This window comes from Mycetomoellerius zeteki, unplaced genomic scaffold (genome assembly GCF_001594055.1).
Source record: "Mycetomoellerius zeteki isolate Tzet28-1 unplaced genomic scaffold, Tzet1.0 scaffold248, whole genome shotgun sequence".
Taxonomy (NCBI): domain Eukaryota; kingdom Metazoa; phylum Arthropoda; class Insecta; order Hymenoptera; family Formicidae; genus Mycetomoellerius; species Mycetomoellerius zeteki.
This window is the reverse complement of record NW_017257225.1, coordinates 24,542-40,233: the sequence shown is the minus strand read 5'-3', so window position 1 is coordinate 40,233 and position 15,692 is coordinate 24,542. Positions and strand designations below refer to the sequence as shown.

Here is a 15,692-nt window from a genome sequence, read left to right as displayed (position 1 = left end):
TGTGTGTGTGTGTGTGTGTGTGTGTGTGTGTGTGTGTGTGTGTGTGTGTATCGTAAGGATGTGAGTCAAACGTTGAGAAAAACACAAAATTAAATTCTTTTATTTATTGATCAACAAGATCGTTTTTTGAAGTACCGATCTGAAAAGTAGAGGTTTCAAGCTTTAAAATGCTTTTTTAAACATCTCGATACGATGAGTTTTGACGAAGTTATTCTACCTTGAAATTTGCCTATTTTTATAGGATGGAACAAGTGATCCTTTAATTTTATTGAGTAGTGTATTATGCATAGTGCAGTTATTGTATTATGGAAACATTGTTATTTAATAATAATAAAATTTGTAGTTTTATAAATATTGTGTTATAAATAAAACTATTAGTCTCTCGACAGTGTGAAGTGTATATAACAGAAAGTTATCGAAAAACAGTTCGGTAAAAAACAAGTATAAAAATAAAATCTCATGATTTTTATTCGTAATTTGCTTTTTTCTATCTTCAGCCCAATCTTACATTAATACTACATTAATACTATAAAAAGTATTTCGAATTGTTCTTTTCTGATTATGATTCGTTCTGCAATTCTTCATTAGGAGATGTATTCTAAACTTATTACAAACAAAGGAAAAAATATTTCGAAATAGATATAAAAAATTATACATGGAATATATATAAATATTGAAAAAAAAAAAGCTGAATTAGATAGAGAACTTATAGACGAAATTCTTGAAAAAATTTAAACAATTGCGCAAAGAAAGTAGTCACTTTTATATTTAAATATGTCTCTCTGCTAATAAATTATTATTAATTTTAGAAAAGCCTGAGAATATAAATCTCGTCTTCAAAGAATTCATTTGCCGAACACGGTGCATTAACTTCTCATATCAGTGTGACGACTTAAGAATCACGTAGCTAAGTAATCCATTCAATCCTTTTCGAATTTAAATCCGTCTGCTATTCTCATTGCGCATTTAAATCTATATTTAAAAGATTTTCCTTAAAATGCAGTTTTAATAATTCGAATATATTCTTAAGGCGTACGTAAAAAATTTATCTTGAAAGAAAATGTACTGGAAAAGTAGAAAAGCAAAAATCACATATATGAATTTAATTTTACAAATGTTAAATCAGATTTGAGAATTTTAGTTACCACTAAAAATACAGCCTTGGACAAAAGTATAAGGCACTTATACTTTTCTCGCATTTTACGAAAAGTTATATATTTCGGCGAAAAGAAATCTCAGAGATTTTCGATCACGCATTTTAAAGTGTATGGGGCTTTAAATCGGTATTTGAATCTTTTGTCTATGATATTTTCTTCCTAAGTTATATAAAATTGAAAACTGGTATCTTTGGAATATTTTTGTCGTACTTTAAAGCGCTACAATTCAATGAAACATCAGTAAACAAAATTTAATATGAAAGTGTTTGAAAATAGGCTTCCTAAGCTTCAAAACGTTTTTTGAAAAAAATTTGTACGATAATTTTTCGCAAAGATATCGTATTTTATACCAAAAAGAAAGTAATAGTAACTTTAATTATATATAAACTTACCTTTTTTAAAAAAAAAGGTAAAAAAAGCGCTAAGCGTACGTGCTTCTCGTAAAGAACCATCATTTGGGCCGGTTTCACCAACGTCAGTTACTTAATCGGTCGTGGAACTGATGGCTAATCGCGTTTGCTGTTTAGTAGAATTGAGCACTTACGGTTGACAATTAATCACTGATTAGGGTTAATCGAGTTGATGAAAAATCCTTTATATCCTTTATATATATGATATATATAAAAGGTTTGGTACCAACAATTGGTGCCAAGTTAAATTCTGTAATTTCTTACTGTACAGTAAAGAACGTGAACAGTTTGCAGATGATCATCGTCTTGATATTTATTTTGATTTTTATATTACTATTATAAGATAATGGGGATGGTGATGGTTTCTTTATTCCAATCCAAGTTATAATGGCTTTATTCCCCTTCAAAAATTATTACATGAAAATCAATATATCACCAAATTTACTAAATCTAATGATATCTATTATTTGTATAAAAGGTTTGATGTCAGCAATGGCGCAAAGTTGAATCCTATAAAATTTTTATGAAGTTAAATTCTATTAAATTAAAAAATAAATATAACCCAAGTGATATTATCTTTAAAAACCCAAATGGTACTATCCTCATTATTTATTTAATTCTAATGACACGTATCATTCGTATGAAAAAAAAATCCATCAAGTGGTGCTATCTTTAAAAATAGTGGTACTATCTTTATCAAGTTGAATCCTACCAAATTAATAAAAAGTATAACCTAAGTAGTACTATCTTTATCAAGTTAAATTTTGCCAAATTAAAAAGTAAACCCAAATGGTATTATCTTTAATTTTTATATACAATGAGACCTAAACAAAATATATCAATAACTGATATCAAGTTAAGAAAATAGCGTGTCTTACTGTACAACAAAGAATATGCAACATGTGTATATATAGGGTGTGTGGCAACGACCGCAAAATATTGCGTGCGTGGGTAGAACAGACTACATTGAGTCGAAAAGTCCTGTACTATTTTGCGATGTTAACAATAGTTAAGGAGATATTAACGTTTAAAGATAACTGAATAAGAGCGTCCGGCTGGCCTATTGCTGCCGAATGTACAACCCACCGATCGCGGGGAGTGGGGTAAGCGCCCCGCTGACCGCCGCGAGCTACTAAACTCGAACGGCGCGGCGCGCCTGATAGGCCATCCCTACTTCCAGCGGCCCGCGCGCCGTGCGATCGTGGCCGGTGGGTTGTACATTCGGCAGCAATAGGTCGGCCGGACGCTCTTATTGGGTTATCTTTAAATGTTAATATCTCCTTAACTATTGCTGACACCGCAAAATGGTACAGGACTTTTCGACTTAGTGTAGTCTGTTCTACCCACGCACGAAATATTTTGCGGTCGTTGCCAGACATCTTGTATATTATCTAATGACATATATCATTTGTATAAAAGATTTGATATCAACAATAAGCGTCAAATTAAATTCTAATGTATCATGTATATAAAAGACGGTAATTGTGCCGATGAGGGGAGCCAGCTCCGATGACCTTGACCTTGACATGTGTTGTCAAGGTCATGACCTCCAACAAGTTTTAGCCGTCGCTCGTCATCCGTTAGAAAGTTATTTTAACAGTTAAAGTTAGTAATTATTTCACTACTTTACATGAAAATTTAGATACCTCTCACCTTCGACTCTCACTCCCCTTCACTCCCTGCAAAGGGGCGCACGACTCTCACCTTCGACTCTCACCCTCCCCCCCTCACAAGTCGTTCGCCCCTTTGCAGAGGGGCAGAAATACGGATTCACGAATGTTAAAATGAATGCTTTTCAATCTTGTTTATAGGAATTGCACGAAGCAGATGTCTATGTCTTTTCAATCCTGGATGCATTTTTATTTATTTATAGGAATTACATGGAGCATATCTCTGTGCCTATCTTAGCGAATTGCGTATATAATACAAGATTTGGAATCTAACATTTTTAAAACATTGACCTTCTCCATTCCAATTTATTACCGCTATGTGGACGATATTATATTAGTTGCAAAAAAAGATCAAATTGAAACAATTTTATGTACTTTTAACTCGTACCATGAACGAATACAGTTCACTGTTGAATGTAGCGACGATGGAGGAATTAGTTTCCTTGATGTTAAATTATTGATCGAGAACGGGACAGTTATTTTTGACAATTATAAAAAACCTACTAATTCTGACAGGTATTTGAACTTTCATTCTAATCATCCGATTGAACATAAGAGAGGTGTAATTATTGGAAAATTTTTTAGACAGAATTTTATTCCTTGCACATCCAAAATTCCAAGAAAAAAGTATTCATTCCTTAATCAATACTTTTCTAAATAATGGATATCCATTAGAATTTCTTTTTGCCATGATCAATAATAAAATAAAAGCACTGTCTTCTAAAGATAATTTTGACAACATAAAAATCCACAATTATATTTCAATCTCTGATTCCGTAAAAAATAAAAAGTTTTTACTGTTCCATACTTTAAAAATGTTTCTGAAAAATTTTAAACTGTAACACAAAAATTTAACCTTAATATAGCTTACAAACCTATAAATTCTCTAAATTGTTTCATTAAAACTGGAAAAGATAAAAAAGAAGAAAAATCAAATGTTGTCTACAAAATAAATTATTCTAATTGCAATGTTTCATATGTTGGTCAGACAAAACGTAAAATCATATCACTCGTTTAAAAGAACACAAAGCCAACATAAAGAGACCTTGTAATGAACTGACCGTTGTCTCTCAGCATCAGTTAGAACATAATCATAAGTTTGATTGGGATGACACAATAATTCTGGATTCAGAAGTATCATATTACAAAAGAACGTGTCAGAAGGTGTCAGAGATGATACACATAAAGAAACAAGATTTAGGCTTAAATATAAACAAAACGGTACAGTGCTTCCCAGACATTTTTCTATTTTATATTAAATAATAATTCCCTAACAAATTATTCCCTCCTGGTAATTTCCCTCTCCTTCCTCTCAATGATAGATAAATACTGTCTCGTTATGCTAACACTGTCATTGTCAAGGCACACTCACGTTCTAGAATATTTTTCTTGAGATGCTCTTCCATCAACGTTAGTATTCCTTCTTTCTTGCAAGAACACCGCATTATAACAATGTAATTGATCGTTGTTGAAACATTGGTAAGTTTTTTAACTTATTCACTTTTAATAGTTTAAATAAGTAATAAAGTACTCTGTCTGTTTTATATTAGAATCTGGTAGTCCTTTGTTATCAGACAATGATCAATGAAGAAATTGTAACAAGAAAAATCTTATATGCCAATTAATATCGACGTTACATTTTAATTTGAATTTGACAACCTCACGTCGCATTTTATATTTTATATTCATACCACATTTATAATTTTGTATTGAAGATGGTCAAAAATTGACCGAAACATTTATTTGTGAATTTTAAATATATGACTTTGCAAATATGTAACAACCTGCGTATGTAGCTGTATGCTCCTTATTATTTATGTTTTTATGTTTTGAACTACTTTAAACAATTTACTTAAAAAAAAAATATCTCTATGCCTTTCAATCCAAAAATAATATCAGCTTTTTTTGTGCATCGTGAATACTGTTCAATTCAAAATTTTGAATAACAAATGCAGTTTTTCAATCCAATTGAATTTAATTGAATCCAATTGAATAACAAAAAAGTTAATTTAAATAGAAACATTTTTTGTGTAAAAACACTTGGCGCTGCTAGTTCTCGATGTAATGACAATAAAATAAGAAAAATAAAAAACATTTCCACGAGAGTAAAAATATCCAACGTGTATACATATATGCATATATACAGGGTGTTAGTTAAGTATGTTGCCATACTCAACAGAGAGATTTTTTGGTTTATTTTAAGTAAAAAAGTCTATATAAACATGTATCCTAAACGATTTAGTTTCCGAAATAAAAAAATTTAAACGTGTAGTAATAATCTGTTTATTTGAAAGAAATACAGCTTGAACTAGTCAAAAACTAGTTAAAAACAGAAAAAAAAACAAAAACACACACGCACGCACGCACGCACGCACGCACGCACGCACGCATGCATAGGCTTCAGTTCTTCTGATGAAATAAAACAATTAGATGAATTGTTAAAAATGTCCACCTTGCGCCATCGAACCTTCTTCTCAAAGATTGGCGTACACGCTCAAAGATCAGAACTGAAGTCTATTTTTTATTTTGTGACCTTGACTTTGACTTAGTCACTTTGTTTACAATTGTGCGAATGATAACTCACGTGAAGCAAGGCATATTTATGCAGGAAGATATCTCCAACGTAATTTATCGTTTCGTCAAATATTTGCGAACATTCACCTGTATTTCGGAAACTAAGCCGTTTAAAACACATGTTTATATGAACTTTTTTACTTAAAATAAATCAAAGAATCGCTCTGTTGAGTATGGCAACATATTTAACTAACACCCCGTATATATGAGTTATAAGAGTCGGGTAAGTTGTGAAAGTCGTAAAAGCTATTAGGTTTAAGTTTAAAATAAATAAAAATTTAAACAATAAATGTTTATAAGTAAGTTAATAAATCCGTTTATAAGTAAATTTGTTTGTAAAACATGTACAATATTATGAAAAATAAATAAACAGTAAATTGATTTTTATTCAGTGTAACATTCAGATTCACTGTTATTTTTAAATTATTGTTACCTTTATTATCTATTTTTATTAATTATTATTTTAAGATATTTTTCATAGTTTTTCTTATTCGATCTAGGAGCGCCAAGTGTTTTTACATAAAAAATGTTTGTATTTAAATTAACTTTTTTTTTATTCAATTGATGCAAAAAATGCCATCCAGGATTGAAAAGACATAGACATTTGCTTCGTGCAATGCCTATAAACAAGATTGAAAAACATTCATTTTAACATTCGTGAATCCGTATTTCTGAAAATATGAATCCATTTCAATCCATTCTCGTTTACTGGGTAATGTGTCTCCTGATGAAAGATCTTCTTATTCCAATCCAAGTGGTTTAATTCTTCTTTAAATAATAGGAATACAAAGATATTTTTAAAGAAGGATTAAACCACTTGGATTGTAATAAGAAGATCCTTCATAATAGGAATACAAAGACATATATACTTAGGTTTCATTGTATATATAAAAACCACTTGGGTTTTACTTATTAATTTGGTAGAATTTAACTTGGCACCTGTTGTTGATATCAAATCTTTTATACACATGATAGATATCATTAGAGTCAAGTAAAAATAGAGATAATACCACTTGGGTTCTACTTTTTAATTTAGTAGTCTTTTATATACATGATATATTAGAATTTAACTTGGCGCTTATTGTTGATATCAAATCTTTTATACAAATGATATATGTCATTAGATAATATATATATATACACACGTTGCATATTCTTTGTTGTACAGTAAGACACTGTTTTCTTAATTTGATATCAGTTATTGATATATTTTGTTTAGGTCTCATTGTATATAAAAATTTAAAGATAATACCACTTGGATTTACTCTTTAATTTGGTAGGATTCAACTTGATAAAGATAGTACCACTTGGATTTTTAAAGATAATAGCACCACTTGGATTTTTTTTCATACGAATGATACATATCATAAGAATTAAATAAATAATGAGGATAGTACCATTTGAGTTTTTAAAGATAATATCGCTTGGGTTATATTTACTTTTTAATTTAATAGAATTTAACTTCATAAAAACTTTATAGGATTCAACTTTGCGCCATTGCTGACATCAAATCTTTTATACAAATAATAGATATCATTAGATTTAGTAAATTTGGTGATATAATGATTTTCATGTAATAATTTTTGAAGGGGAATAAAGCCATTATAACTTGGATTGGAATAAAGAAACCATCACCACCCCCATTATCTTATAATAGTAATATAAAAATCAAAATAAATATTAAGACGATGATCATCTGCAAACTGTTGCACGTTCTTTACTGTACAGTAAGAAATTACAGAATTTAACTTGGCATCAATTGTTGATATCAAACCTTTTATACGTATCATATATATAAAGGATATAAAGGATTTCATCAACTCGATTAATCCTAATCGGTGATTAATTGTCAACCGTAAGTGGTCAATTCTACTAAACAGCAAACGCGATTAGCCATCAGTTCCACGGCCGATTAAGTAATTGATGTTGGTGAAACCGGCCCAAATGGTGGTTCTTTACGAGAAGCACGCTTAGCGCTTTTTTTTTACCTTTTTTTTTAAAAAGGTAAGTTTATATACGATTAAAGTTACTATTATTTTCTTTTTGGAAAATAAGAGAATAATAAAATTTAACTTGGTAGGATTTAACTTGGTAAAATTTAACTTGGCGTCAATTGTTGACATCAAATGTTTTTTTTAACTTGATATCAGTTGTTGATATCATACTTTTTATGTTTATGTAAATGATAAAAAGATACGTATCACTTAGGTTTTATTCGAGAAGCACGTATATGTTTAGCGCCTTTTTTACCTTTTTTTAAAAAGGTAATCTTTTACAGATACGAATGATAAAATTTTATAACTACTACTTTAGTTGGAAAGGAAAATGTCTTTGAATGAATTGCGATATACAAATTTCATATAAGAAAAATTAAAGTCATTTGGATCGTAATAGGAAGATCCTTCAATAGGAATATAAAGTATGAATGACACATCAGAATTAATATTATTTATTTAATTTGGTGTGGGATTTAACTCTGCGCCAATTGTTGATATCAAATCTTTTATACGAATAATACGTAAAATTTTGTGGAATTTAACTTGGCGCCAATTGTTGATATCAAATCTTTTATACAAATGATATAACATATAATTAGAGTTAAGTAAATTAGTTAAGACTACTTTCATTTATTATAACTTTTAATTTTTAATTTCGTACATTAGTTTTTTTTTACGAGTAATAATTTTTTACAGAGAATTAAAACTGCTATTACTTGGGTTGAAATAAAAGGACCTTCAATAAGAATATTTTTGAAAAAGAATTAAAATTGCTATTACTTGAGTTAGAATAATAAAAAGATACGTATCACTTAGATTCTGTTCGAAAAGCACGTATATGCTTAGCGCCTTTTTTACCTTTTTTTTAAAAGGTAATCTTTTGCAGATATGAATGTTAAAATTTTGTAACTACTACTATGATTGGAAAGGAAAATATCTTCTGAATGAATTGCAATATAAAAATTTCATGTAAGAAGAATTAAAGTCATTTGGATCGAAGATCTTTCAATAGGAATACAAAGACCAATCAAATCGTCTCAATTAGAATAACGTGTAGTAGCTGATACGATTTGATTGGTTGACGCAAGTTACAAGTTAGAGATCCTAATGCTGGAGTCCCATGAGGCGTATTTGCCGTGTATCGCATAATCGCGTAACCAATCAGAAGCGATCCTCTGCTGTGGTTTCGTGACATCCACTTTCTTGACGGCGAACACCTAGACATTTAGTTTCTCGATGACGAACACCTAGACACCCATTTCTTCGACGGCGAACAACTAGACACTCATTTCCTCGATGGCGAAAATCTAGACACCCACTTTCTCGACGACGAACATGTAGACAACACCTAAACACTTAATTCCTCGACGGCGAACACCTGGATACCCACTTCCTCGACGGCGAACACCTAGACATTCATTTTCCCGACGACGAACACCTAGATACTTAATTCCTCGGTGGCGAACATCTAGAAATCCACTTCCTCGACGGCGAACATGTAGACAACATCTAAACACTTAATTCTTCGACGGCGAACACCTAGAAATCCACTTCCTCAACGGCGAACACCTAAACACCCACTTCTTTGACGACGAACATGAAGACAATACCTAGACACTTAGTTTCTCGACAGCGAACACCTAGACACCTACTTCCTCGACGGTGAACATCTAGACGCTTAATTCCTCGACGATGAACATCTAGAGACCCTCTTCCTCGACGCGGTAATATTTAGACTAGATAGACACATAGTTCCTCAACGACAATCTCGATATTTCATTTTTATTAATAATTTGCGCCGCGTGCGAGTCACATCGTATATGTGATTCCCATGCAACGTTAAGCCCGATCTACAATTGCGTAAACGTAGTTGTAAATGGTTGTGAAATGTTGTAAAACGAAGTTTTAACCTGCTACTCCCAGTTGTAAAGTGTATTGTGAAAGATGGTTCAACTTTATCTTTCACACCTACGACTGCGTAAAACGTAAGAGTGAATCAATCAGAATGCTATCACGTGTTTACATTGTTATCGTTCTTTTTGTCTCGACGTATGAAAATGAGTGCAATTTTTTCATCTTTTATTGTGTTCATTTTATGATATATTATTTGACGAGTTTATTATATTACGAATATATAATATTATGTTACGAGTATGGAACACGGAGAAAGTGTTGTGAACAATGCTTAATTTAAAGAAGTTCGTTGAATCTTTACTCGATTGTAGATTAATATGTTGTACAACATTTACTACTACTTCCACAACCTTCGTCTACGTTTACGCAATTGTACAATAGATCGAGCTTTAGTTTGCTGGCATATATAGATAGATGACATAAAGTCAAAGGCATCTATTATCGAAAAAACAAAATGTACATTTCCCCTGGTCAACGACGATAATAATATAATGACGTATCTTAAAATTCAGACATTAGAACTTTACATCACAATATCTCCGCTTGTGGGGCACGTAGAAAAAAAATAAAAGCACTTTTATTATACAATCAAAGCGGTGGCTATCAATTGAGCGTATATAGAACTTGATCAGTTCAGCCGTTACCGAGATCCGATAGTCTCAGTCTGCCGCAACTCGCCGGTTAGCGTAAAATAGGCACGGCAGTATCGCTGCGCTTGGCTCAGCGCCGAGACACTACCGTGTCTCCAGATTATGTGAAATTTTATTGTGTAAAAACTTAATTTTTCTAAAATGTTTTTTAACTTTAAAAGTAAAGTATAGATTTCGCATATTAAGCAATAACAAAACGTAAAGAAATCAGGTCAATGATCGAGCCAATTAAGATGTATAAGTTAATTACAATTAAAACTTTATTATGTAAAATCAAATCATATGTATCAAATCAGACATAAACGCAATGATCACACATTATTTATTGCGTCTTATATATTATGTCTATACCGACAATATTAAGCAATAACAAAACGTAAAGAAATCAGGTCAATGATCGAGCCAATTAAAATGTATAAGTTAATTACAATTAAAACTTTATTATGTAAAATCAAATCATATGTATCAAATCAGACATAAACGCAATAACCACACATTATTTATTGCGTCTTATATATTATGTCTATACCGACAATATTATATTAGTGACATGATTAATTATTAAGGTTTTTTGTTTTTACTGAAGAAGTGACCCGTGGTCATGAAACGTATGATTTGATTTTACATAATAAAGTTTTAATTGTAATTAACTTATACATCTTAATTGACTCGGTCATTGACCTAATTTCTTTACGTTTTGCTATTTTTTAATTTTGAAATTAAAAAAAAAACGGAAAAAGACAAAAGAGAAAAAATGTTAGTTATAATGTGCTTGATTCGTATAAATTTTCTCAAATTTTTTTAAAGACTTTATTCGATAATCAATTTTAAAATTGATTGTTTGTACACAATAACATTTCACATAATAAAAAATACGATATCTTTGCGAAAAATTATCGTACAAATTTTTTTCAAAAAGCATTTTGAAGCTTAGGAAGCCTACTTTCAGACACTTTCATATTAAATTTTGTTTACTGATGTTTCATTGAATTGCGCTTTAAAGTAAGACAAAAATATTGCAAAGATATCATTTTTCAATTTTATGTAACTTAGGAACAAAATATCGTAGACAAAAGATTCAAACACCGATTTAAAGCTTACACTTTAAAATGCATAGTTGAAAACACCCATACTTACACTTTAAAATGCGTGATCGAAAACCTCTGAGATTTCTTTTCTCCGAGATATATAACTTTTCGTAAAATGCGAGTAAATTGTAAGTGCCTTATACTTTTGTCCAAGGCTGTATAATAGATAAATAATTTTAAATTTATTCTACACTCTATTTTTTGTTTTGCACAATCTTGATAATATTATTTTACAATTTTCCATGAATCAGCGTAAGTAACGCGAAATTTTATGACTTTATATAAAAAATTCAACTTTGATTTCACTCGTAATATTAATTAAAAATTTAATTGAAGATATAAATACTAAACACAAATAGTATTCTTCGATTTTTTATTAAAAGCGATAAAACAATCATTAATTTTACTTGTTTATATTCAGATAATAATTTAAATACACGTGACATGCCTTGATATTTTCATTGCAAAGACAATTCCAAATTGATCGAGGAAAATGGAGTTAAAGGATGATTCTTGAAAAACTTGTACTTGATGAACTTTTAGTCAAAAGAACTTACGATCATCGAATAAATTAGCATTCCATTTCTCATTCTCTCATAAAAATTGTTTCAATATGCGATATCCAAGGAAAAGTATATATAGATATACGAGGTGTAAATGAAATACAGTAAATGGAACAGACACTATGCCGAAAACTCACCAGTAATTCCCAGTCGGCGTCGTTAACCAGAACCAAGATGCCCGGTCTCCTAGGGAAACAAGATAAACTTTTTAAATCGAGTTGCGCGTTTCGCTGCTGCCAGCGTATTGTGTGTCAAAAACTTACAGATACCGTACTCTCCAACTCTCCATCAATTACGGGAAGTTGGAGGTACAAACGCGAAACAAACGCGCAACGAGCGCGAAACGAACATGAAACAATGAGCGAACGAAAACCCACCGCGATCAGCCACGATCATTCACTGCGAAAAACTGTCACTCGCAAAAAACGAAAATTTCAAAATGGATGTCCCGCCAATATCGTTCAGCCGATTGGCTGATACCATTCAAGTCGTTGAGCCTATAGAATTGGCCAATCAACACGACCGCGACTTTTGCAGTCGACTTCACTATGCTCGCTTGCGTGTCATGTAAATAGTACATACACCATTTCATCGTTTTGATCTCGAATTCGCGGATTTTCAATATTTTCTTTTCCTTTTTTCTTCGAGCGAAATATAAAAAACAAACAAAACTAAAATCGAGAAAAATATGAAATACACACCGCTATCAGTTCTCGTTTTAATCCCGTAAAAACTTTATTGAAAGATAACATCTCGCAAATCCAATCATTGTACAAATCATTACTACAAAAATATACTTGACGAGCGACGCTACCATGGTTGAATTATTAGAAAGGTTGCCCATTCCCATGGATGCGCAGTAGGTTGAAAATAGTGGGGGATCTATCAGCTAATCAAGTTTTGAGCTCATTTGCAGAAATTCACATAACTCGTTCACGCTGCAATGAGTTCAATTTCTGATTGGTCGAGATCTCAGATCATGTGACGGGTCCTCCGCCATTATGCGCAATGGGTAACCTTTCTAACGCTACCGCATCTCCTGATTATGCCATGAAAGCGAGTACTACGCTAATCAAACGACATGAAAAGCGGTCATCTTAACATGCGATATTTAATCCGATAAATCATAGATTTACACATGTTTGCAAAACATACAATTTTCAACAGTGACGAGAAATCGATTCTTTCTCTCTGATTCTAGAATTGGAAAGAGATGAAAAACAAGTTGAACCTTTGTTAAGAGTTATTGTTGAACTGGGTCTTATCAACACCGATTTAGGCCTAGTTCCATAACTCACAGTTAACTCTTGACCGAGGTTCAATTTATTCATTATCTTTTTCTAATTCTAGAATTGGAAAGAGATGAGAAACAAGTTAAACCTCGGTTAAGAGTTAACTGTGAGTTGTGAAACTGGGCTTTAATGTAAAATAAAATATGCCAAAATATAATATACGTTAAATCGACAATAAGAATAATAACCGAATTAAATCACGTAACTGTACTGTAAATTTTTTACTATACAATTTTCAATCGGCTACAAAAGACGCGGTTACCCAAGAAATCGATTCATACACGACAATTCCGTATTTACAAAGACACCTATCGTATAGATCGCGGACTAAGTGCATGGTGTAAACGTAACCATAACATTGATACTATGCGGTGTAAGGCCGGAATTAGACTACGCAAGTACACATTGAAGATTGAAAGCTCGAAATTTGACCAATCAAAACAATAGGATCTACAATTACTTCGCCCTGATTGGTCAAATTTCAATCTTCAATCTCAATCTGATTCCGGCATAAGGCCGGAATCAGACTACATATCGAAGATTGAAGATTGAAGATTGAAATTTGACCAATGAGGGCAAAGGAATTTTAACTCCTATTGTTTTGATTGGTCAAATTTCAATCTTTCAATCTTCAATCTCAATCTTTAATGCCTAGTCTGATTCCGGCCTAAGAAGATAGTAGTCTGATTCCGGCATAAGAAGATAGATGTAGATGGTGTAGATTTAGGGCCGGTAATCATAGTCGGATCTTATATTTAAAAGCATCTTAATTACAGTTTTAAGATGTCATAAGCCAATCACAGAGTATTAGCATCTTAAGATATTACTAAAAACGATTTTGAAATAAGAACCAATTATATATATCGGCTCAGATTACGGTGTAAGGCTAATATTTACATATGTTGTACAACAAGGTTTTTCAATGACTATGTTTACACGGCCCGATTTACGTCGAAGTTATAACATCGATGTTATGGAACTAATCAATCATTGACTACGTTTACACGGCTCGATTTACGAAGTTATAACATCGATGTTATGAAATTGGCCAGTCATAGCTATTCCCCTGAAGAATGGAATGACTGCGATTGGCCAGTTTCCTAACATCGATGTTATAACTTCGGCGTAAATCGATCCATGTAAACGTAATCATAGTTATTCTTCTGAAGAATGGAATGACTGTGATTGGCCACTTTCGTAACATCGATGTTATAACTTCGGCGTAAATCGATCCGTGTCAATGAAAACGTAGTTAATGTTAATTCATAACATCTTAAGACTGTACTTAAGAAGTCTTAAATATAAGAATTGACTATGAATACCGACCCTAAGTCAAAGAGGTTGTATACATAAGATGCATCCAGAAACACGACCGCTCATTGAGCGCTCAGTGAGCTCTTATACTTGTTTGGTCAATATTTTTAGATCTAATAGAATATGCTAATGCAAGAGCTCAGTGAGTAGTCGTGCTTCTGGATGCACCCATAGAGTAGGCAAGGCATAGGGGCCCCTGTAAGTGGAAATGTTAGGCCCTGCGCACAATAGCAGGAATAAGGAATTAGGAATAAAGAATAAACGATTTCAATCTATCAGAAATCGGATACATCGGGATACACGGTTTCTAATGGGTTGAAATCGTTTATTCTTTATTCCTAATTCCTTGTTTTTGCTTTTGTGCGCAGCCCCTTAGTAGAAAGGGATGGGTATCTTTATATGTCTGTGAAGCTGGACCATCGAAAATCAAGTTCGGAATAGGTCAAAAATTTAGTGCTAATTAGGTGCTAATTTAGTACCCTAGTCCGAAATTTAGTGCTCCAGCCGTTTAGCGGTAAAAAAAAATAAGGGGTCCAGCTTCATATGAAGCTGGACCCCCCATTTTTTTTTACCGCTAAACGGCTGGAGCACTAAATTTCGGACTAGGGTACTAAATTAGCACCTAATTAGCACTAAATTTTTGACCTATTCCGAACTTGATTTTCGATGGTGGGGGGTCCAGCTTCACAGACATTATCTTTATCTTTGTCTAATATGTTGCACGCGTATCGAACTTTGAAAACTGAGTGGGGCGGCATCGATATATTGCTCTCCTGAAATCTTCTCACCTAACAGTGAAAATCAACAGCGCAGGCGCGATTAAATAAAGATGCTGATACCCATCTCGTTTTCTATTTCTTTCTATTTGCTCACGCATTCTTAGCTGGCTCCCCTACTCTATGGCCGGAATCCATAGTCCGTTCTTAATCTCAAGCAATGGGTGCATTCAGTACTACAACCGTTCACTGAGCGCTCAGTGAGCTCTTGCATCTGATTGGCATATTCCGTTAGAACTAAAAATATAGACCAAACATATTCAAGAGCTCACTGAGCGCTCAGTGAG

At 32.3% G+C, this 15,692-nt stretch overlaps 1 protein-coding gene across 2 annotated transcripts in view; it reads right to left on the bottom strand.

Moving 5' to 3' along the window:
- Nucleotides 1-15,692, bottom strand: part of Urm1 (Ubiquitin-related modifier 1) — an 82,726-nt gene that overhangs the window by 59,416 nt on the left and 7,618 nt on the right. For both annotated transcript variants that reach the window (XM_018449532.1, XM_018449531.1), the window contains exon 4: nucleotides 12,161-12,209. In XM_018449532.1, coding sequence (XP_018305034.1) covers nucleotides 12,161-12,209 — 49 coding nt within the window. The remainder of the gene's footprint in view (nucleotides 1-12,160; nucleotides 12,210-15,692) is intronic.